Raw genomic sequence first — 25,200 nt, 5'->3', positions numbered from 1 at the left:
TTACTCAGCGGCGCCAGAGTTTCCTGTGGCCCAATATACAGACCCATAATTCGTCCGTTGATAAAGATGAGATAAGATTCTCGAAAACTCAGGCAAGCTTCAACTACAAGATAGTCCATCGATACACGTGAAAACTCTGGCAATTTTCAGCATAACATACAAGAGAGTGAACATGCAAGCTTCAACTATTTTTTTTCTGAAAAATAAAAATTAAGAATTATTTCAAACCCAATCTAAACTTAGGCTTCACAATTTTATTTACGCTAAATGCTATATGAGTGCAAAACATGTTATAAATCCATTTTATTTATGAACCTACAAAAACTCCTATACCTACCTTTTATTACTCAACTATAATGCACTAGAACTACTCACCGTGTTATTTAGCCCTAAATTGGGTCAGTTGCAACTTGCATGTAATGACGAAATTAAATGTTTTGAAGTCCCCTGCTATTACTACAATTAGTGTGCAAATCCAAGCCATCCATGAAAATGAAGTCAAGTGGGGATATTGATTGAATGGTTGAGATTAGTGCATCTCAAGAATTGAAGTTGAATTAAATTAAACAGGCGGGAGGGAAATTGGGCCAAGACGCCAAGTGCAAAGCAGGACCAGTTTTTATATGTAAAACCATCCCGCCCAAACGCAAGAGTGAGCCAGTGAGGCGCAAACACAGCAGCAGGCAGGCACTGAAGAAGCTTCACGCATTGCTCTTTCGTAGCAGAATGGGAGCCATTGCCCCCACAGCAGCAAGTTATTTCATACAGTTTTCTACGAAAATATTGTGCACAAATGGAACGCTTAGCATGATCTCATATATCTCGCTTCTCCTTCACACATTTCTCTTTGCTAAGGACAAACCACAACAAAACAATTGATTGAGCACTTCAAAGCACATCTGCTTTGCTAATACATATTAACTTGATCTGCTCCAGTGCCTAGGCTAATACAGGCAGCCCAAAGAGTTTGAATAAGACCCCCAGCACACATGACAGTGCCACAATTCACAATACCACAGGGTCAGAAAAATTACAAAAGCAAATTCATGCATTTGTGTGTGGTGTACAGAACACACAAAGGGGAAAGCTTTTTAAAACACTAAATCAAGATACCAATATATCACAGTGACTTGAAGCAATCTATCAATCATGTTGAATTATAAGTGCTTAAGTTGATTTCAGGATTAGGAGTTTTGTTTTCAGCTTAGTTGTATTTCTTTATACTTAGTCCAGGTGTCATAGCTTGATTGGTTAGATAGTGAATGGCTGAGATTGCTTAGATGAATTGCATCCAGCTGGTACTGTGCTAACGATTATATTCTTCTCACACCAAGAGTGTGATATATTGTACTGAACACTGAGTAATGAGAATGTTCTCTCTGCTACACATATAGCAGAGCAGCCTTGGATTTCATCAGACTCTCTCTCTTACACTCTCTTCTCTCTTCTCTCCAAATCATATTCTAAGATCCTAAAACTCTAACATGGCCTCAGAGCCTAGTTGCATCATCCAAAAGCTGGGCGTTGTTCTGTGAAGAAAATCGATCAAGGTGTGCTCATTCTAAGCTCACGAAGCTGACTGAGTTTGATCAAGGGTCGAATATGAAAACATCTTGTTTTCGGTGATTACTGAAATACGTAATGGCTGGATCTGGAAGTTCGAGGAATCCCCATTTTCTCAGGTGAGAACTATGAATTTTGGAGGATTAAAATGGTAACCATTTTCAGATCATATGGTTTATGGGGTTTGGTAGAGAAGGGGTTCTTAATCCCGATTCAAAGACGGCGAGGAATCGAGGATGGTTCGAGAGAAGAAGTTGATGAGAAAGCAGTTGCGATTCTCATGAAGGATCACGAAGGCCTTGGGTATCATTCAAAATGCTGTTTCGATCAGATTTTTCCCAGAATTGCCAATCTTGACTCTGCAAAGATGGCTTGGAATCTGCTATATTCAGAATATCATGGTGGAGAGCATGTTAGATCGGTAAAGCTTCAAAATCTTAGACGTGAATTTGAATACACTAGGATGCGTGATAGTGAAACCTTATCTGAATATCTTACTAGACTAACTGAATTGATTAACCAAATGAAAACATTTGGTGAAGTTCTGTCAAATGAGAGGCAGGTTCAGAAGGTGTTAATTAGTCTAAGTAAGAAGTATGATCCTATATGCATTGTGATTGAAAACACAAAGACACTAGAAACTGTGGATTTGCAGGAAGTAATTGCAATTTTGAAGAGTCAGGAACAGCGGCTTGAAATGCATAGTGTTGATACAGGTGAGAAGGCATTTGCCTCATTCACTGTGAGTGCAAAGGGTCAGAACAAAACACTTCTCAGTCTGGTTCATCTAAGTCACAGAAAAGCTGGAATTCTAAAGGGAAGTCATGGGAGGCAAAGACAAGTCACAGCAGAATAATTATTCTGCACAGAACCACACTTCAACTCGTTCTCAAATCAGGAAAACACAAAGCCTCAATGCAAGGTGTGTTCAAAGCATCACTTTGGTGAGTGCAGGTATAAGGGAAAACCAAAATGCTATAAGCTGTGATTTGGACATCTTGCTAGGGATCAGTGAGCAAAAATGTGCAGAAGGCTAATTGTGTAAATCAAATGGAGGTAACAGGAAATCTGTTTTATGCAAATTGCTCAACCACTGAGATCAAAGCCAATGAATGGTATATTGACATTTGCACAATCATATGTGAAATTTAAATTCTGGTGATGTGAGAACTAATGTAGTGAAAGTACAAATGCCAACTGGTGCACTAGTGAGTGTAGGGTATTGGTTCAGAGTGTTGATACAAGGGAAATACATCGGAGAAGTTATGTACCGCGATTGAAAGAAAATCGCTAAGTGTTGGGGATGGATGAACATGGGTATTGTCTGGTGTTTGGAGAAGGAATGTGCGGGTATTTGATAGTCCATCCATGGATTACCTCATCACAAAGGTGGAAATGAAGAGTAACAGATGCTATCCTGTCTCTTTTCTAGCTGAAAAACAGTTACTAATGAAGACTAGTTTTCTTCAATCCCCATGGATTTGGCACAAGAGACTTGGTCATCTGAATTTTGGAGGATTAGGCGGCTAAGGGATAAAGAAATGGTACATGGTTTACCACATTGGAAGAACAAAGTGGTGTGTGTGAAGGGTGCCAATTTGGAAAGCACAGAAATGTTTTCCAAGATCAAGCACAAGAGCAAGCAAAGTACTAGAGCTAGTACATGTGGATCTCTGTGGTCCCATGAGAAATGAGTCTGTTGCAAGGAACAGATATTTCATGCTGATTATAGATGATTTCACAAGAATGACTTGGGTATATTTCTTGAGAAACAAGTCAAAAGCCTTCTATTGTTTCAAGAAGTTCAAGTCCATGATTGAATTACAAACTGGACACAAGGTGCAATGCATAAGAAGTGACGGGGTGGAGAGTTTACGTCTCTGATTTTTTGGAGTTGTGAAGCTAATGGCATTCAAAGGCAGCTTACAATGGCCTATACTCCTCAGAGAATGGAGTAGTTGAGAGGAAGAATAGAACTGTCATTGAGATGGCAAAATCAATGTTACATGAGAAGGAATGCCCTATTTCCTATGGACAGAAGCTGTCCATACAGCTGTCTATTCTTTGAGCAGATGTCCTACCAAAGCTCTCAACAACATTACTCCATTCGAAGCATATAGTGGAAGGAAGCCTGGAATTGCACACTTGAAAGTGTTTGGTTCTCTGTGTTATGTTCATGTGCCAACTGAATTGAGACACAAGCTGGAACCTAAGAGTACAAAGGGAGTGTTTGTGGGATATGCAACTTGTGAAAAGGATATAGAGTTTTTGATCCTATTTCTAACAAGCTTTTACTGTCAAGGGATGTGACATTTGATGAAGAAAAAGCTTGGCATTGGACAGACAAAGATGGTTCAGTTATGACATCATACTCAATTGAAGACCAAGTAGACTTGGATTTGAAAACTGACAGTTCTAATGAGAACTCTCTGGTACACCTCAAACTTTGGATATGCAAGAGAGCACTTCATCAACTCCGGTGATATAAGCGGTGAAGAAAGGAGAACCCAAGCTTATGATCACACCCTCTAAAATGGAGAAGGCTAGATGATGTTCTAGCTCAGTGTAACTTGTGTATCATGGAACCAGAAAAATATGCTGATGCTGCTCAGGATGAATCTTGGCTTAAGGCTATGGAAGATGAACTGCAGATGATTGAAAAAAATGAAACATGGGAATTGGTAAATAGACCAACTGAAAAACCAGTGATTGGAGTTAAGTGGGTGTACAAGACAAAGCTGAATTTAGATGGCTCTGTGCAAAAGAATAAAGCAAGATTAGTGGCTAAGGGGTATGCTCAGAAGCCTGGACTGGATTATAATGAGACTTATGCACCTGTAGCCAGATTGGACACCATTAGAACTCTTGTTGCTCTAGCTGCTCAAAAGGATTGGAAATTGTTCCAGCTTGATGTGAAGTCTGCTTTCCTTAATGGTGTGCTGCAAGAGGAAGTTTATGTCAGTCAGCCTGAAGGTTTTGTAATTAAAGGCAAAGAAGACAAGGTTTATCGTCTGCATAAAGCTCTTTATGGTCTGAAGCAAGCCTCAAGGGCTTGGTATGGAGAGATAGACGGCTACTTCACTCACTGTGGTTTTGTGAAAAGCTTAAGTGAAGCAACTTTGTATACCAAAGTGAGGGGAGATAAGGAGATTCTAATTGTGTCTATCTATGTAGATGACATAGTGTACACAGGGAGCAGTCAAGCATTGTTGGCTGAATTCAAAGAAGACATGATGGCTAAGTATGAGATGACTGATTTGGGTTTACTTCACCATTTCCTTGGCATGGGAGTTGTGCAGACTGTGTCTAGTATATTTCTACATCAAAAGAAATATGCTAGCACCTTGTTGAGCAAGTTTGGTTTGTGAGTGCAAATCTGTGACAACACCTCTTGTTGCCACTGAGAAACTAGCTAAGGATGATGGGAGTGGAGCTGCAAATGAAGAACAATACAGAAGCATTGTTGGTAGCTTATTGTACTTAACTGCTACAAGACCAGACATTATGTATGCCTCAAGCTTGCTAGCTAGATTCATGCACTGTCCTACAAATAGACACTATGGAACAGCTAAAAGAGTTTTGAGATACATCAAAGGAACTCTGGACTATGGTCTTGAATATGTGAAAGGCAAAAGATCAATTCTAGTTGGTTACTGTGACAGTGATTGGGGAGGATCAGTTGGTGATTGCAAGAGCACATCAGGGTATGCTTTTAGTTTTGGAAGTGGAGTATTTTCTTGGGCCTCAGTAAAACAGAACTGTGTTGCATCTGCTGAGTATATCAGTGCAGCTGAGGCTACTACTCAAGCTATTTGGCTCCGTTTTGTGCTAGAAGACTTTGGAGAGCTTCAAACTGAAGCTACTCCATTGCATTGTGATAATATATCAGCAATTGCAATCACTAAAAACCCTGTATTCCACCAGAAGACAAAGCATATTGACAGGAGGTATCACTTCATCAAGGATGCATTGCAAGAAGGAGTAATCAATTTGGAATACTGTCCTACAAATGAACAATTGGCTGACATTTTTACCAAACCTCTGGCCAAAGACAGATTCAATTATCTCAGAGGCATGCTTGGAGTGAAATCACCTCAAGACTTAAAGGGGAGTGTTGAATTATAAGTGCTTAAGTTGATTTCAGGATTAGGAGTTTTGTTTTCAGCTTAGTTGTATTTCTTTATACTTAGTCCAGGTGTCATAGCTTGATTGGTTAGATAGTGAATGGCTGAGATTGCTTAGATGAATTGCATCCAGCTGGTACTGTGCTAACGATTATATTCTTCTCACACCAAGAGTGTGATATATTGTACTGAACACTGAGTAATGAGAATGTTCTCTCTGCTACACGTATAGCAGAGCATCCTTGGATTTCATCAGACTCTCTCTCTTACACTCTCTTCTCTCTTCTCTCCAAATCATATTCTAAGATCCTAAAACTCTAACAAATCAGAACCTGAAGGAACTAGGATGCTACTTAACTAACTTGTAGACCTTGCAGCCGAGGGCTTCGTCGCAGTGGAAGCTGCCATTGTGAGTGCCGACTCGCTTAGCTGGAGTAGCGGTAGCCATGAGAGAGAGCGAGAGAGATGAAGGCGCAGGTGATGGTGGTGGCTCGGGAAGACGAATGGTAGCGTGTGCTTAAACCCTCACTTTCCACTTTTAAAACTTATGGTCCCTATCATTTCAAGTTGGCCAATTTAGTTGTGGAGGGGCAGTTCAGTCCACAAACAGCAAAGTCTGCGTGCTTAGGTCTACGTTTAACGGCAGTCGGCCTAGCTAGTATACAGGCCATGCATGCAGTGCAGGGTATCTAACAAGATTTTCAAGCTCTGTATCTTCAATAATGATTGTCCAGGAAGATAGTATACTTGTCTGCCAGTTGTCTTTTTCGGATGGTGATTGTGTTATGGAGGGTAGGGAATTCATCATTTTAGTATGTTGTTGTAGGGCCTCCCTCTGATGACATTGGCAAGTTATTGCACACTGTAACTGGTTCTGCCATGAGCGCATGTTTTCTTTTCTTGAGAGAATTGCCTGCTTGGTTGGCACTGGCAGAAACTGAATGAAATAGATTGGGATCAACGTCAGTTTGCTTATTTCAAGTGTTTTAATTGCTTTTCTCTGTCAAGAAAGAAATGCACCACATGTTTTCTTCCCTAGACTAGTGCAAGGAAATGAATGCAGAAATTATTCATGAACAATGGCTTTCGGGTGGGCTGGCATGATTTCCTATGAGGAAGTTTTTCAAGGAGTTTAGGCAAGGAATTAGCATCAGGAAGCTATAAGAATGTACTATTTTCTGCGGAGGTTTCTGATGATCAGGCGGTGTTCGAAAAATCGGCCTAGGCGGGGACTAGGCGCTAGGCGGCCGCCTAGGCGGTCTGGGCTGGTCTGACCCAGAAAAAAAACGCCATTTTGGAATCTGCAAGGTCAGGGACGAGATGATGATGGTAGCTCAAATTTTGGGAGCTATAAGAATATACTAATTTATGCATAGGTTTCTGATGATCCGGCAGTGTTTGAAAAATCGGCCTAGGCGGCCGCCTAGGCTGCGTGGGCGGGTCTGACCCAGAAAAAAAAACGCCATTTTGGAATCTCCAAGGTCAGGGACGAGATTATGATGGTGGCTCAGATTTTGGGGTGGCGAGATGAGGATTGAAGAAGATGAGAGGTCGCGGGGAGGGCTGGAAGACGGCTCGTGTTAGACTTGGGCCTCCGCTCGTGTAGATGAGAAAAACAGAAGGAGAGATGGGCTTTCAATTGGGCCTCTCTCTCAGTTACATCTCTAACTAACGTCAGTTATATATGTCAAATTTTGTTATCAATTTGAGCTCTTGGTTTCAGGTGAGAGAGTGAGAGAAAGAGAGAGATGTTTGTATTGAAATCTTACACAGAGGCTCATGACCTTAATTTTATCCGACGTCAATGGATGTGGAGGTTTGAGAGGATCCATAGCCATCATTGTATCTGAGGAAACACCGCCACATAAGTTCATGAAAAATGTCCTGTTTCATGTGCACAAGTTTGCTTTGTGGTTTACTAACAATATTTTTGGTTTAAATGACTTTTGTTCTTCATTTTTGGGTGATATTTCCGATCTGCAATGTTTCTTCAGAGTGTATTCTTGGTGACACCCTTAGCAAGTTTAGCATCTGGGGTCTCTACATAACATTTGTTCTTGCTATTGGCCGCTTTATCAGACTTCAATGCTCTGACTTAAGAATGAGAATCCCCTATGAAAACCTTCCTTCCTGTGATAGGTAAGGCAACTTTGTTTTGGTCCTTCCTTCTTATCTTTCGTTTCCCAAACCAAGTATCAATAAGAGTAATATTTTCCTGAAACTTATATGGCTCTTTTATTGTATAGGTTTATAGCCATTTGTGAGGATATATATGCTGCAAGAGCAGAGGGTGAGCTTGGAGTTGAAGAGGTCCTTTATTGGACGCTGGTGAAGATTTACAGGTCACCACACATGCTGCTCGAATACACAAAACCCGACTAGACATGCTACCTCCAGTTGACGAGGACTCGACTAGGTTTAACATTGACATTAAGTTTGACTAACACCCATTATACATATCGGAAATACAGACACTGATACCCAGTTATATTTGAAGAAATACAAAACAAAATTCTTTCGGCCGCCATGTAAAACTTCTGCAGCCAGAGAAACTCTGGTTTCCACGTATAAGGATATGCACAGAGCTCAACATTTTTAGCATAGCTTTGCATGGCATAGTGGTTACATGTGCACATGTTGTATTTCAAGATGATTTTGATTTATCATGTATATAGTTCAATACAAGTTGGAGGAAAGCCATACAACAATATTATATTTTCCGTAGATTTCTGTTCCTTTTCCTTCAAAAACACAGGATGTATATGTATCAGTTGGACAAACCATGTCATGTCACCACTGTAATGACTTCACTTGAATATATTGTTTCCTTGCAACCCCTCCCCTACTCAAAAGGTTTGTGAAATGAAATATGCTTAAAACCAATTACCAAAGAAAACAAAAAATACGATGGAAATTCAACCAATGCAACTCTCTACAAGTATCATTTTTCCGAAATCGACCCAAGTTCAATCTATGTGAATAACATTGCGGCTCTCCTCAAATCGTCTTCGTTAGTGAAGTGAACAAATAGAAATACAAAGAACACAAGTGCGGCTGGAGCATCAAAATTCCAACATGATATCAGTACAGACAAACAGACATCATTTCCACACAAGGCAAAACCTCCCAACAAAATTTACACCGGTGATCTTTCAACATACACTACTCATACACTGCCCGTCTCCTCCTCATACTTCAGAGGTCTCATTTTTTTGTAGCTGCTACCAGAACCCTTTTTACCGACAATCTCAGGGATAGTGTCTTCCATAACCTTTGGGCTTGCAAAGTCAAAATCTGAAGCGGATATGCCTTCGTATATAGGATTTTCTTTTGAAAATGCTACTATCTCATTTCGGGTTCTAACTTTTTCCCCTTGGGTGTAATATAATAAGCATCCAGTTTGGAATAATCTTTTATGTTGTTGTAGGGCCTCCCTCTGATGACATTGGCAAGTTATTGCTCACTGTAACTGGTTCTGCCATGAACGCATGTTTTTTTTTTTCTGGAGAGAATTGCCTACTTGGTTGGCACTGGGAGAAACTGATTGAAATAGATTGGGATCAACGTCAGTTTGCTTATTTCAAGTGTTTTAATTGCTTTCCTCTGTCAAGAAAGAAATGCACCACATGTTTTCTTCCCTAGACTAGTGCAAGGAAATGAATGCAGAAATTATTCATGAACAATGGCTTTCGGGTGGGCGGGCATGATTTCCTATGAGGAAGTTTTTCAAGGAGTTTAGGCAAGGAAATAGCATCAGGAAGCTATAAGAATATACTATTTTCTGCGGATATGAAAATCAGCAAAAGGAACTGACCTTTTTACTTTCTAAATTTGTCTTTGTGTGAATTGCTATGGCGGATAAAATCAAACTAATCTATGTGCTTAAATTTGGGTGTGGTGCCAACGGGTAGTTCAGTAAAAAATAGTTTTGATTTGCATACCAAAAGTCTCAGGTTTGAATCCCCATGACATTATAGTTGTGTGTGTATGAGAAATTCATATCCCCTTTAGCTTAGACAATTACTTATACTAAAATAAAAAATTAAAAAATTGGGTGTAGGTGTTTTATACATTGCTACAAAGGAAAAGATCATACTAATCTATGTTAGATTTTGATAATTGATTGAACTAAATAAGTGTGACATGGATTAACGTGAACTTCTTCTTTGTAATCATTAATAAAATGTACACTTTTATCAACCATATCATACCAAAACTCAGTATACAAGTGCAAAATGGATTATAAAACCATTTTATTTATTAACGTACCAAAACTCCTATACCTACCTTTTATTACTCAACAATATACTAGAACTACTCACCCTATTTAGCCCTAAATTGGGTCAGTTGCATGTACCTAAAGATGAAATTAAATGTTTTCAAGTCCTCTGCTATTACTACAATTAGTGTGCAAATCCAAGCCATCCATTAAAGTGAATTCAAGTGGGGATATTGATTGAATGGTTGAGATTAGTGCATCTCAAGAATTGAAGTTGAATTATAAATTAAATAGGTAGGAGGGAAATTGGGCCAAGACGGCAAGCGCAGAGCAGGACCAGTTTTTATTTGGCTATGTGGTTTCTTTATATGTAAAACCATTCCGCCCAAATGCAAAAGTGAGCCAGTGAGGCGCAAACACAGCAGCAGGCAGGCACTGAAGAAGCTTCACGCATTGCTCTCTCATAGCTGGGAGCCATTGCCCCCACCACAGCAGCAAGTTATTTCATACAGTTTTCTACGAAAATATTGTGCACAAATGGAACGCTTAGCATGATCTCATATACCTCGCTTCTCCCTCACACATTTCTCTGTGCTAAGGACAAACCACAACAAAACAATTGATTGAGCACTTCAAAGCACATCTGCTTTGCTAATACAGATTAACTTGATCTGCTCCAGTGCCTAGGCTAATACAGGCAGCCCAAATAGTTTGAATAAGACCCCCAGCACACATGACAGGGCCACAATTCACAAATACCACAGGGTCAGAAAAATTACAAAAGCAAATTCATGCATTTGTGTGCAGTGTACAGAACACACAAAGGGGAAAGCTTTTTAAAACACTAAATTAAGATACCAATATATCACAGTGACTCGAAGCAATCTATCAATCAGAACCTGAAGGAACTAGGCTGCTACTTAACTAACTTGTAGACCTTGCAGCCGAGGGCTTCGTCGCAGTGGAAGCTGCCATTGTGAGTGCCGACTCGCTTAGCTGGAGTAGCGGTAGCCATGAGAGAGAGCGAGAGAGGTGAAGGCGCAGGTGATGGTGGTGGCTTGGGAAGACGAAGCGTGTGCTTAAACCCTCACTTTCCGCTTTTAACATGTTGGTCCCTTTCCACTTTTAAAAAAATTGGGTGTGGAGGGGCCAATAGCGGACCCATGAATTTTTATAAGGGAGTTTACTAAAACACCCAAAATGGGGTTGAAATTATAAAAAGCAATATTTAAACATATAAACACACCCAAAACCCATAATTACACACACTCAAAACCCATTTATAAACATACCCAAAAAGTTGACTTTGGGGTTGATTTTGGGTGTGTTTCTATGTTTAAATAGTGTTTGGGTTTTTTTATAAATACATGTCTAGAATTGGGTTTATTTATAAATTTGTATTTTTATAAGGGTAGGCTAAATTTTATTTTTTAAAGGAGATATATTATAAGCATTTTTTCTCTTGAAACCAAAATGTAAATAAAATTTTATAAATCAAACAAGGCCACATTACGAGCAAATATAACACAAAGAAGTATAAAATATAAATAAATCTCAAATCAAACATACTGTTGTATCAATATCATATGCAGAAGGTGTATCCTTGTTATCGTTACCACTTTTTTTTTTTTTTTTAAGAATGAATAAATAGCTTTTCCTCTCTTTGTTGCTCTATTATCACCATGTAACATGATGATATCCTAACAAGAAATCCTAGACATAAAAATTCATATATACTAATTAATAATTCAAGTTACAAAAATAAAACATATATAACAATCCCCAAAAGTTATCACCCAAACCCCGAATCATAACAACTTAAAAACAATGATTAAAATTGGAAATTGAATATAAATAAAAAATGGAAAAACTTACCAAGATTCTGAAGATAGGTTGGTACAATTGTTTTAGAGGGGGAGATCTATTTCTTCTAGGCTCTGAAGGTTCAAATATGGCGTTTTGGGTAGCTAGAAGAAAAATTCTGATGTTTGCTTCTAATCAAATTTATATAGGCTATGGATTGCATGTTTACTATTTCCATTTTATGCTTCAAGAGGGCTTATTTCTACATAGAGAACTGGGCTTATTTTAAATAGAGGGCTAGACTATTATGTGCTTTACCTCTATTCGGCTTAAACCACTAAGACTACAAAAAAAATAAAAAATAAAAATCAGCACTGGGCTGGAGCCCACTTCAGCCCAAGTGTAGATCCGCCCTTGAGAAATAGTATATATATGTAATCTATCTAGCATTACTCGTATACATAGGTTATTTTTTCGGTCGAGACTCGCATACATGGTAGTGTAACACACTAGTTAAATGAAAAAAGTTAGCCTCCTACTCTATCGAAGTGGAGTTGGTGCTGAGAGAGAACCATGTTGTGGTGGTGTTTTGTGTAACAGAGCAAGTCTCTACATCTATAAAAGTCTTTAAGTGTGCAAAACGTGTAAAGTGAGAAGTTTAAATATAAAGTAGAACTCAGAGATCTAGTACACAAATGGTTCCTCTGTTTTTACTCAGCTTTCTTCTCCTCTATTATTGTTTTTATTTTGCGAAGACTCACTAGTGTAGTGGTTTATAGTAATTGGTCACTTAGGCAAGATTTTGAGTACGAGTCCTAATATTTGTGCAGTATATGTTAGTTTAATATATTATCGCCTCTCTCAATAGGAAAGATTCTATAAAAAAAAATTATTGCTTTTGTTTTGTATTAATTTAACTGCTAGGCTTGATCAAATTCCAGCTATACGCGACACTGTTTACCCAATGGCTAGAGTTGGTTAGAGCTGTTAGAATTGTTAGGAGGTTGGTTAGCTTAGCTGTCAGCTGTTAGCACGGTTATTTACTCATTAAGCAAAGAGACTAAGTAGATATATGTATATATACTGTACTGTAAAAACGATTCAGTAAGAAATACATCATTCAGTTTTCTCATCTGCTCTTAGAAGAAAACTCTTTTCTCCCTCTGTCTCTGTTACGATGGTTAGCAGACACGGCACACAACTTTTCACAAATATCCGAGCGTGTGGCTGCTAGGCTTGATCAAATTCCAACTATACGACACAACTTTCCACAAATATCTGAGTGCGTGGCTGCTAGGTTTGACGTGTACAAGAGAAGCATTGTGCTTCTTTTGACCTATAAATAAGTGTACAGCAGCGCAAGACTAATAAGTCTCCTATAGTTTCTACTATATATATCTTCAATATTATATATATATCTTCAATATTATATATATATATATATATATATATATATATATATATAAACCAATTTGAAATATCAGTAGCAGCCTCAATAGATGGCTCAGGCAAATAGCAATGGCAAAGATAGTAGATGGTCTCTTCATGGAATGACTGCTCTTGTCACTGGTGGAACCAAAGGAATTGGGTTAGCGCTTTCTTCCTTTATGCTTGCAATCTTGTATTATGAGTACCAATCTTGTATTGCGAAACGAATGCTTGTGGTAATTAGCTTAGTGTAAGCAGTACTACATGTATGTGTTGTTTTTAGGTATGCTATTGTGGAGGAATTGGCGGGGCTAGGTGCAACTATACATACTTGTTCTCGTAATGAAGTTCAGCTTAACGACTGCTTGAGCCAATGGAAAACGAAAGGTTTTGATCAAGTCACTGGTTCGGTATGTGATGTGGTCTCAAATGCTCAACGAGAGGAGCTTATAAACAAGGTCTCATCACTATTTCAGGGCAAACTTAACATCCTTGTAAGTGTGCTCTACTTATCCGTTAAATTGATTGAGCCTTGCATTTTTGTATAATTTATGGCATGGTCAAAATATATCGGTAGTAAAAAATTTCCGGGGATATGAAAATAATTATATATATGTAACTGTACTAGCTAACTCAATATTTAGTGTTATTTGTCTTTCTAATATTGGAAGTAGAAATGAAATAGAGTGGATTAGCTCTAACACGGCACAAGTCCTGCCAATTAAATAAGGGTGGCATTTGTTTCCCAATAAAGAATATAAACCGTTCATTTTATGTTTTAAACTACTCTTTTACTTTGGCTGTAGATAAACAACGTGGGAACTGCCGAACTAAAACCAGCAATCGAGAGCACAACTGAAGATTACTCATGTATTATGAGTACCAATCTTGAATCTGCTTACCATTTTTCCCAACTTGCACATCCTCTTTTGAAAGCTTCAGGAGCTGGTAACATTATTTTTTTGTCTTCTGTTGCTGGCGTTGTATCAGTTGGGACGGCTGGAAGTATATATGCTGCCACAAAAGGTCTTTTCCTTTGCACATGGTTTTTGCACTTTAAAAATAAAATAGAATTATAATTGTGTTCTGAAAGTTGAATATTGTGACTCTTCTCTGCACTCTATTTCAGGAGCAATGAACCAATTGGCAAAAAACTTAGCATGTGAGTGGGCAAAAGACAACATAAGGACCAACAGTGTTGCACCTTGGTTCATCAGAACTCCCCTCACTGAGCCTGTAAGATCCTTTCAAAAATTTCCATATGATTGTGTTTTTAAAATTTTCTAACATGTTATGTTATTAAACTATTAATCAGTAAGTGCACATTTAAACTCGAACTTTCCCCACACATAACATGTGCATTCATCGTCTCTATGGTCTCTTCATTACTTGCAGCTTCTGAGTAACCAAAATTTTTTGGAGGCTGTCAACTCTCGATGCCCTTTAGGACGGACTGGAGAGCCAAAAGAGGTGTCTGCCTTGGTGGCATTTCTATGCTTCCCTGCAGCGTCTTACATAACTGGCCAAACTATCTGCGTCGATGGAGGGTCCACTGTCAATGGCCTCCTCTTCCAAGGACCATGAAAAAATTATTTATGTGATTTGTGTGCTTGCTAGTAGTAGGAGCTAGAGGTCTCTCTGGTTTCCTTGTCTTTTGAGTTCGGAAGCTCCCCTGATCCATCTAATAATGTGCTCTTGTTTGTGGTTTTATATGGAGGACCTTTTATTTCGTCACTCGTTGAGAAGAAGTAGCACATGTAGTTACTAGATATAATAAAGTTTCCTGCAGCTCTCTTTTCTTTCACACTTGAGGCCATTGATCTTTTGTCAACTCTGGAAGACAAATTCTATTCGATTCTATCTATATTTTGCTTGGCAAAGATGGACAATTAGATCCAAAATATATATATATATATACATATATATATATATAATGTTTAAATGCTAAAATGATCCCTGTGTTTTAGCTCATTGGCAAATTTGATCAGCCAATGTAATCCAATCCATTAAACTATTATTCAGATTATTAATAAATAAAAAAATTATAAATATTTGAATTCAATTCAAAAAATAAATAAAAATAAAATTTAAAAGCTGAAAGAAATTAAAAACCAAGGGATGTCAACTGCAACACCCCTCTTCTCCCTTCTCCTCTCTCTCTCTCTCTCTCTCTCTCTCTCTCTCTCTCTCTCTCTCTCTCTCTCTCTATACACATATATATATTGTTTGGAACTGCTTTGTTAGGAAGCATTTATGACCAAGTGCTTCCAGAAACACTTCTAAAAATTTTCGTCAAACATTTTTAGAACAAAGTGATCTTAGCCTTTTGTAGAAGTACTTCCAAACAGTTGTTAATTGTTATTATAGTTGTATAATTAGTGGAACCTGGCTCGGAATGCACCTTTGAGCCGGCCTATTATTGAATGCTCTATTATTGTCCTAAATAAAAATTTGAATATAATTCCCTGCCCATATGTTTTGAATTAGTAAAAGTCCATGATATTTTTGTTCGATAATCTTTACTTAAACGCATCACTTAAATAGGTTTGATTGTGAGAATGTGAAAGTTGTAAGGCTTTACATATTTGGTCTAATGGCTACACGTAATCCCACGTTACCTAATATGTATTATTTACATGTTATGCTTGAAAGTTCGACACACGCGCAAGGCGTGTTGAGAGTTTTTGCCCCACATTGAAAAGTTTAGGGACCTAGCCTAGGTTTATGAGAAGTTGGGCTACTCCTCCCATTGCCAATTGATTTTAGGGTTTAACCTCAATTTCCTTCATGGTATCAAAGCAGCTTGCCTAGATGTGAAAGCCCAACAACCACACGTGCTCCACGTCACCTAATATGTGTTGACCATATGTTAGACTTATAATATCAACACACATGCAGGGGCGTGTGAGAATTTGAAAATGATAATATCCCACATTGGAAAGTTAGAAAACCTTATAAGGAGTTTGGCTACTTCCAACTATTGCCAATTGATTTTGGGGTAGAACCTCAACTAACACTTTTTTTTTATCTTTATTAAAATATACTTAATTGATTAATTGATGTGGAATATGATATGGACATGTCACATCATGTGGTATATAAATATGAGATAAAAATGTGATAAGTGTAGCATTACTCTAAGAAAAAATGTGAGTACAAAGGGAAAATATATTATTATAAAAAGCTTTTTTTATTTTCTTAAATATATTCTTATTAGAAACTACACCTAAAATGGAAAATCATGATATTCTAGAGTTGTTCTAAAATGAACACCCTCTTCCAAAAATATGTGGTTGTAGATAAACAATGTGAGAGCTACAGAAGCAAAAGCAACACTCGATTGCACAGTAGAAGATTTCGCATTTGTTACGAGTGTTATAAAAAATAATAGTTTTCCTTCTTTCCGTAAAGCCAAATACAAAACATTTATATTATAAATAACATATAAAAAAATTGGAAAGCTTTGAAAATATAATGAAATTGAAGAAAACAAAATAATAGACAAGTAAAAGGAAAATAAATAATAAGTAAGAATGTGAGTTTGGTACGGTGTAGCACGTTAAAGACGTTGTCATAAAGCCTTTGTAGCCTCCCTACATGCAAGTACTGACGGTCTACCAGACTCCAAGATACGACCCCTTGTACACAAACTCAAGATCCGCTATGAGCACGTTTATAGACAGATATATGTATTCAAGTCACATAACCATTGCCCAAAATAATAATAATATAAAGTAGAGAATATATGTAAAAGTAGAAAATAGAGAATTAGAATTTGTATGTGATATTCTGATAATGTATTGTGTGTCTTTGTTAAGGAGGAGTGGCCTTTTATAGGCATCCAAAAACATGTAACCTTCACCAACCAAAAAATTAAGGCATTCACCAACCAGAAATAAAACATGAATATTAAATATTTATAATCCCCACAATAAATAAAATAAAACAGCCAAAATAATTAAATAAAACGGTTAAATTTTTAAAACCTTTCAAAATTTCAACAACGAGTGCCAATTTTGAATCCTTTTACCATTTGTCCCAACTCGCACATCCTCTTTTGAAAGCTTCAGGAGCTGGTAACATTGTTTTTATCTCTTCTGTTGCTGGATTGGTCTCAGTTGCAGGGATTGGAAGCATATATGCTGCCACTAAAGGTATCAATTTGACCCCCTTACCTTATTATTATTATTATGTATCAATTTGACTCCCTTACCTTATTATTATTATTAATTTTTTTTTTTTCAAATGATATTTTTGAACTTTCCATTCAAATTTTGTGTTAATTATGTATATGAAGTGAAGGTTGTGACTGTTCTTTTGGTAATTATGTTTTAGGTGCAGAAAACCAATTGGCAAGATCATTTGCTTGTGAGTGGGGCAAAGATAACATAAGGGTCAATAACGTTGCACCTTGGTTCATTTGAACATCCCATTTTGCAGATGTAGGATTCTTAGTTTTCGAGTTTTCAGGTGTATTAATATATTATATATTCAAATTTGAGTCCACTCTAGGCTTTAAGGTTTTTTTAACGACGTACATGCGTATGTGTAGAGGTACATAGAACTTATCATTCTCTCTACTTTATATATGCAGTTTCTGAGTAATGAACAATTTTCGAATGCTGTCAACTCTCAAACCCCGTTAGGACGGCCGAGAGAGCCATAAGAGGTGGCAGTCACGGTGTCATTTCTATGCCTCCCTGCAGCTTCTTACATAACTGGGCAGACTGTTAGCACTGACGGGAGTATGACCGTCAATGGGTTCCTCTTCCAAGGATAATGATTGCAATTAAAGCTGCGCACAAATTGATGTCACTTTCCCAATTTCTAGTGGGAGGCACTATTGCTACTCTGTTCCTGTTAAGAATTTTTATTTATTTATTTTTCCACTTATTCTTGGGGAGTATCCCAATTGCTTATGAGTGTGTTAGTCGTGAAATTAGTTATTTCCCCTGTTTCTTGTTGAGTTTGGTGCTTGTATGCTTCTAGTAAACATATTTTTCTCACATTATCTAGACATGATTTTCTTCCCAATAATTTATTTGTTTCTTCTTTGTGGCCCCAAGACATTAATTTCCAGAAAAAAACTTGCATGTCATGTCGTGCCGTCACGTGGAATAATACCAGAATGTAATTGATTGGGAGAGTATTCTTCCTTACTATTTAACTCAAGATATACTCTGGTTACCCTTTTTAAAACTTGACACATGTCAATGGTATAATTATGATTAATTATTTACTTTTAAATCTTTTAAAGTATTCAAAAACAAAAAATAAAATAAAATAAAAACTAAATAAACATCTCTCTCCTTCTCTCTCTCCTTCCCCGACCCAATCCCACCAGCCCACCCCAGACTCCCTATTCTCTACAGCTACCCCCTCAGCAACCCGATCCACCATTTGCAGGTGTCGCCACCGTCGTGGCTATAACGCAACAAGTCGTCTATGATCTCTCGGTCCCCAAAAACCCTAACCCTAGTGTCGCCGTCAGACGTTGTGGCTTCATGTTCACCTCCATTCGTCGCCTTTCCGGCTTCAGTATGGAATCTCATTTAGATTTTAGCCGTTGAAGTGCTTGAAATTTGTAAAGTCTCCTTTTAGCACTGCTTCTTTTACTCGTTTCTTAGAAGAGTGTTGAAGCTACATCTTGGTTAAAATAGTAAACCAAAAAACTCTCATTGATAGAAGGTAATAAAACAGTGCTATCCCGTGAGATGCAATTGCACAGCCCAATTTCCAAATCCCATTTGCTGCTGTGAGGTCCCTTTCCAATTGACAATGGATGGTGATGGCTGCACAGTAAAGGCCAGCCATTATTACCATCCGTCAGAGGAGGCCATTTGATTTAGAAAAACTAAATCTTATCGCTTACATATATAAATAATTGGTTGGACAATCAAGTAGATTGGAGCATCCATTATTCAACAAATGTTACTCAGCGCCAGAGTTTCCTGTGGCCCAATAACAGACCCATAACTCGTCCGTTGATAAAGATGAGATAAGATTCTCTTAGAGATATGGTATATAAATGTGGTAGTGTTTTGTGTAACAGAGCAAGTCTCTATAAAAGTGCAAGTGTGCAAAACGGGTAAAAAGTGAGAAATTTGAATAGAAATAGAACTCAGAGATCTAGTACACAAATGGTTCCTCTGTTTTTGCACAACTTTCTTTTCCTTTATTATTGTTTTTATTTTGAAAAGACTTACTATTGTAGTAGTTTGTAGTAATTACTCACTTAGGTAAGATTTTGAGTTCGAGTCCTAACATTTGTATAGTAAATGTAAGTTTAGTATATTATCGCCTCTCTTAGGCCCCGTTTGGGATTCTTTTTTAAAAATCTGCTTCACTTTAAAGTTAATCGGTTTAAAGTATTTATTGCTAATTATTTTCAAAGCAAACGATTTTGACATTCTGAGGGCTGCTTTCTTTATAGCTAATTATTTTCAAATAACAGTAGAAACAATTTATTTTTTTTTGCTTTTATCACAAATTGTCCTTCACGTTTACGAAATTATCACGAATGGTCCTTGAGTTTTTGTGACACTAATAGTCCTTAACGTTTGGGCTTTTTATCACAAATGGTCCTTACCGTTATAAATTCTGTTAAGTGTGATGTGGAAGATAAGTGGAGTCCACATGTCCAATCACATTGCGACATGTGGATAAAAAATAATTAAATAAATTTTTAATGAAAATTCCATTTATTTTTCTGCAACTTTTCATCTCCTTCCTTGCTCCGTCTCTCCTCCTCCTCTGCCCTTGCTCTCCACCCTTTGCTTTCCATCTCTTCTCCCTCTGTTTTTTCCCCCTGCCACCTGCAAGAAAAATATAAGATATACAGTTGCTCTCCGTCTCTTCTCGCAACCCGCAACCCATGCCCAACTCCCTTACCATCTCCCTTTGTTTTTGCTCTCCTCCTTTGCTCTCCTCTGTTTTTTTATTAAACCTTCCAGATATTCAACCTTCCAGCTTCACTGAAGCACAACCCAGAAAAGCAAACCAAAATAACTCACTTTCAAGTATATTCCAGCTCCACAAAGAACACGAAATGAAGGTTCAATAGTACATGAGGAATATTGTAGATGTTTGGTCACTTTCAAATCCATCCATGGTTTATCACAACATATAATTTACATCCTGAGTCACAAAAGCTCCTTCGTCCTCCACAGACAGCATGAAATGGGCAAAGTGGATTTGAAAATTTAAGTAGGATTTTGGAACATTACAAGGCCACACTTGAACTTGAAATAAAACCCACTTGGCCTCACCATTATTTCGACTGAAATCTAAACGCAAAACACAACATTTTTTTTGTTTTCTCTATAGCAGGCACTTACAAGTTACAAAAGAAAAGAACCCCAAACAAAGCATCGACGGGCATTTTTTTCCTAGCTAGTTCTCGCGCCATCTCTCTCATTTCCTCTGGTGACGGGGGTCTCGACGCTTCCCACACAAGATAAGAATGCTGCAGACCAAAACCTAATAGCGTGAGTGAAGCGGGTGGGCATGGGGTGGTTGGGTTGTAGAGGCAACAAAAAAACAGAGGGAGAGGGAAAGCACAGGGAGGAGAGAGGGCAGAGGAAATGAGAGAGAGACGGGGAGAGAGAGAGGCTAAATGGTTTTTTAATGGATTTTCATTAAAAAAAAATATTTATTTATTTATTTATTTAATCCACATGTCACGATGTGATTGGACATGTGAGTTCTACTTATTTTTCACGACACTTAACAAAATGAGAGTTTCACTAAAACACTCAAAATGGGAGTTGAAATTATAAAAAAAAAGCTATTTAAACATATAAACACACCCAAAACCCATCATTACACACACTCAAAACTCATTTATAAACACACCCAAAAAGTTGACTTTGGAGTTGATTTTGGGTGTGTTTCTATTTTAAATAGTCTTGAGTTTTTATAAATATATGTCTAGGATTGGGTTTATTTATAAATTTGTATAACAAAATTTATAACAGTAGGGACTATTTGTGATAAAAAGTCCAAACATTAAGGATTATTAGTGTCATAAAAAAACTCAAAGACTATTCGTGATAATTTCGTAAACGTGAAAAACCATTTATGATAAAAAGAACTTTTTTTCTTTAAATGACAGTAATTCCAAACTGACCTTTAATAGGAAAGATTCTATTAAAAAAAAATTGCTTTTGTTTTGTATTAATTTGACTGCTAGGCTGGATCAAATTCCAATCGTACGCGTGACGACACGCAACTTGTCACAAATATCGGAGTGTGTGGCTGCTAGACTTGATCAAATTCCAACCATACGACACAACTTTGCACAAATATCTGAGCGCGTGACTGATAGGTTTGACGTATACAAGAGAAGCATTGTGCTTCTTTAGACCTATAAATAAGTATACAGCAGTGCAAGACTAATAAGTCTCCTCTAGTTTCTACTATATATATCTTCAATATTCTATATATATATATATATATATATATATATAAATAACCAATTTGAAATATCAGTAGCAGCCTCAATAGATGGCGCAGGCAAATAGCATTGGCAAAGATAGTAGATGGTCACTTCACGGAATGACTGCTCTTGTCACTGGTGGAACCAAAGGAATTGGGTTAGCGCTTTCTTCCTTTTAGACCATCTCTAATCATGATGCGGCTAAACTCAAATTTCTACCTTTCAAAATACAACTTATTCATGTATTTTGGGACTAAATTTTTTTCCTCCAACCTTGCAGACTCATAATTTGAGCCGCAATTTTATTAAATTGTTTAAGAATGATTAACCCCTAATTTTTTTTTCTTGTTAATTTTTCTTGACATTATTTTTGTTTCAATACTCGTGATTTAATTTTCTAAACAATTTAACCTACAAAAAAAAGCATAACAAAACATACCAAAAATAGTAAAATTTCCAAAAATTTTAGGCAAAACATACCAAAAATAGCCGTTGCTTTTCAATAAACTATAGGGAATCTTCATTCCCACTTGCCAGCAACACAGCCCACGTGATGGGCTTCTCACATCATGCAATAAAAAAAAATTTATTAAAGCAGAATTGGGCCCCACAGATTTATCAGTCCAGGCAGAATTCTGGGTGAAATTCCAGTCCAATTTTGAGGCATCTCAAATTTTCACCTCCCAAAATACATGGGTTGGAGATGGTTTTTGGAGGCTAAACTCAAAATTTGAGTTTCCACCCCAAGGGTTGGAGATGGTCTTATGCTTGCAATCTGAAAGTGTTCTTTTGTTTTTCGGGACCAAAAGATTCACTCTGATAAGTGCTTCCTCATCAAAAAACAAAAACTTGTAATATCATGCATATATTTATACATATATATATACACACACACATACGTATAAGAGTGTAGTAGGGTATTATATTTTCTCGCTAAACTTGTATTGTGAAACGAATGCTTATAGTAATTAGTTTAGTGTACGTAGTACTACATATATAATGTGTTGTTTTTAGGTATGCTATTGTGGAGGAATTGGCGGGGCTAGGTGCAACTGTACATACATGTTCTCGTAATGAAGTTCAGCTTAACGACTGCTTGAGCCAATGGAAAATTAAGGGTTTTGATCAAGTCACTGGTTCGGTATGTGATGTGGTCTCAAAAGCTCAACGAGAGGAGCTTATAAACAAGGTCTCATCACTATTTCACGGCAAACTTAACATCCTTGTAAGTGTGCTCCATTTATCCATTAAACTGATTGAGCCTTGCATTTTTGTATAATTTATGGCATGGTCAAAATATATTGGCGGTGAAAAATTTCCAGGGATATGAAGTAATTATATGTATGTAACTGCACTAGCTAACTCATTATTTAGTGTTATTTGTCTTTCTAATATTGGAAGTAGAGGTGTTAAATGGACCGGATCGGCCCTAACACGTTACAAGTGTGGCCCGATTAAATAAGGGTGGTATTTGTTTCCCAATTATGAATATAAAACCTTCATTTTATGTTTAAACTACTCTTGGACTTTGGCTGTAGATAAACAACGTGGGAACCTTCAAAATAAAACCAGCAATCGAGAGCACAACTGAAGATTACTCATTTATTATGAGTACGAATCTTGAATCTGCTTACCATTTTTCCCAACTTGCACATCCTCTTTTGAAAGCTTCAGGAGCTGGGAACATTATTTTTATGTCTTCTGTTGCTGGCGTTGTATCAGTTGGGACGGCTACTATATATGCTGCCACAAAAGGTCTTTTCCTTTGCACATAGTTTTTGCATTTTAAAAATAAAAAAGAATTATAATTGTTTTCTGCAAGTTGAAGATTGTGACTCTTCTCTGCACTCTATTGCAGGAGCAATGAACCAGTTGGCAAAAAACTTAGCATGTGAGTGGGCAAAAGACAACATAAGGACCAATAGTGTTGCACCTTGGTTCATCAGAACTCCCCTCACTGAGCCTGTAAGATCCCTTCAAAAATTTCCATACGATTGTGTTTTTAAAATTTTCTAACATGTTATGTTATGTTGTTAAACTATTAATCAGTAACTGCACATTTAAACTCGAACTTTCCCCACACGTAATGTGTGCATTCATCTTCTCTATGGTCTCTTCTTTACTTGCAGCTTTTGAGTGACCAAAAATTTATGGAGGCTATCAACTCTCGATGCCCTTTAGGACGGATTGGAGAGCCAAAAGAGGTGTCTGCCTTGGTGGCATTTCTATGCTTCCCTGCAGCGTCTTACATAACTGGCCAAACTATCTGCGTTGATGGAGGGTTCACTGTCAATGGCCTCCTCTTCCAAGGACCATGAAAAAATTATTTATGTGATTTGTGTGCTTGCTAGTAGTAGGAGAAGCTAGAGGTCTCTTGTTTCCTTGTCTTTTTAGTTCGGGAGCTCCTCTCATCCATCTCATAATATGCTCTTGTTTGTGGTTTTATATGGAGGCCATTTATCTTTTGAGTTTGATAACTTGCTTGTTTACATTGAGAATGATATTTTTGCTTGTATTGAAAACACTACGTTTTCAAATATGAAACCTTGTCGTGAACAATTATAACTTGTAATGTTGTTTTTGACATGAATTATGAATAAATGTACTATTGTTTCATTTTCAATGTTATTTTAATCTTTAAAAAAAAATTTGAAACTCTATGATCGTATGAGGTAAGATTCATGGGTCCATCACTGAATATATATAACAATTATTAAGTTATTATGTTTTTTTTAATGTGGTATGCACATTATTCTTTTTTTGTTTTTGCTTAACAAACTTTTGAAGTTTATTTAAATAATGGATTTGAGCTACGTCTTCATTTGACTATCAACTTTGCTCTTTACGGTGTGCAAACCTTTTTTTCTTTATCTTAATAGCCATATTATAAACTATTCTAATGTATGAGGACAAGATTTAAATTCATGTGCAAAAGGTGTAGGGGGGCTTGGATTGTGTCTTGCTTGGCTCCACCAATTGGATCCGACTAAAATGGATGCAGACCCAATTTTTCTACATATAGGACATATGTGCACTATACTCTTTTCTATTCTACTAGGTTTTTGTCGCACCGGGGTTTTCTTAGCAAGGTTTTAACGAGGTAGCATAAGCACTTCCAATACTATATCAATGATCAGAAGAATGACGCACTCTTTCCCTTCACTTAGATTTTGTCTCATTGGGTTCTCCGAGCAAGGTTTTTAATGAGGCAACTATGTCATTATATGGTGGACATCCAAGAGAGTGTTGTAAATGCATGAGTTGGTGGATGACCATCATACCTCATAGCACTCACCATTTCTAATTCTATGTAACCTATGAGCTAAATATCATCGCTACAAGCTTGTAATTTATAAGTTGTTAATGTGTTCATATCATTGTAAGCTTATAAATAAGAGGTTTTACCAAGATGAGATATATAAGTTGATTGACACAAATTCTATTGTCTTTCTCTACTTTCCAATTCTTTTTACAATTTTCCCTTAATTAAAATTTTATTGTTATTTTAAATATATGATTTTTTATTCATTTTTTCAGTTTTAATATAAATATTCCATTTTGCCCATGCATTTAACAGAAAAGTTAACAAAATTGACGGCATGACCAATTGTCCTAATGAAACTAAA

The 25,200-nt window shown here is 37.1% G+C and overlaps 2 protein-coding genes and 2 pseudogenes across 2 annotated transcripts; all 4 read left to right on the top strand.

Annotated features, from left to right (window-relative positions):
* Window positions 1-7,626: 7,626 nt before the first annotated feature.
* LOC148921407 (piezo-type mechanosensitive ion channel homolog pseudogene) lies at window positions 7,627-8,069 on the top strand (annotated as a pseudogene).
* A 5,086-nt stretch (window positions 8,070-13,155) lies between these two features.
* Window positions 13,156-14,941, top strand: LOC103321889 (tropinone reductase homolog At2g29150-like). The gene is made up of 5 exons (XM_008223747.3): window positions 13,156-13,297; window positions 13,421-13,631; window positions 13,944-14,163; window positions 14,267-14,373; window positions 14,533-14,941. Exons 1-5 carry the CDS (start codon window positions 13,209-13,211, stop codon window positions 14,719-14,721), a joined length of 816 nt encoding a protein of 271 aa, XP_008221969.2. The 5' UTR covers window positions 13,156-13,208; the 3' UTR covers window positions 14,722-14,941.
* A 1,088-nt stretch (window positions 14,942-16,029) lies between these two features.
* On the top strand, window positions 16,030-17,917 carry LOC107881490 (tropinone reductase homolog At1g07440-like; annotated as a pseudogene).
* A 3,666-nt stretch (window positions 17,918-21,583) lies between these two features.
* LOC103323540 (tropinone reductase homolog At2g29290-like) lies at window positions 21,584-24,190 on the top strand. Its single transcript, XM_008225541.3, has 5 exons — window positions 21,584-21,731; window positions 22,589-22,799; window positions 23,113-23,329; window positions 23,433-23,539; window positions 23,704-24,190. The coding sequence occupies exons 1-5, from the start codon at window positions 21,643-21,645 to the stop codon at window positions 23,890-23,892; spliced, it is 813 nt and encodes a 270-aa protein (XP_008223763.1). The 5' UTR covers window positions 21,584-21,642; the 3' UTR covers window positions 23,893-24,190.
* Window positions 24,191-25,200: the final 1,010 nt, after the last annotated feature.

The sequence above is a fragment of the Prunus mume genome, linkage group LG1, assembly GCF_029339155.1.
Source record: "Prunus mume cultivar Tortuosa linkage group LG1, ASM2933915v1, whole genome shotgun sequence".
Classification (NCBI taxonomy): domain Eukaryota; kingdom Viridiplantae; phylum Streptophyta; class Magnoliopsida; order Rosales; family Rosaceae; genus Prunus; species Prunus mume.
This window is presented reverse-complemented; position numbering and strand designations above follow the sequence as displayed.

Coding starts and splice junctions, on each gene's coding strand:
- LOC103321889 (XM_008223747.3), top strand. CDS start 13,209: ATGGCTCAGGCAAATAGCAATGGCAAAGATAGTAGATGGTCTCTTCAT. Junction 13,298..13,420: donor GGTGGAACCAAAGGAATTGG/GTTAGCGCTTTC, acceptor TGTTGTTTTTAG/GTATGCTATTGTGGAGGAAT. Junction 14,164..14,266: donor TATATATGCTGCCACAAAAG/GTCTTTTCCTTT, acceptor ACTCTATTTCAG/GAGCAATGAACCAATTGGCA.
- LOC103323540 (XM_008225541.3), top strand. CDS start 21,643: ATGGCGCAGGCAAATAGCATTGGCAAAGATAGTAGATGGTCACTTCAC. Junction 23,330..23,432: donor TATATATGCTGCCACAAAAG/GTCTTTTCCTTT, acceptor ACTCTATTGCAG/GAGCAATGAACCAGTTGGCA. Junction 23,540..23,703: donor GAACTCCCCTCACTGAGCCT/GTAAGATCCCTT, acceptor CTTTACTTGCAG/CTTTTGAGTGACCAAAAATT.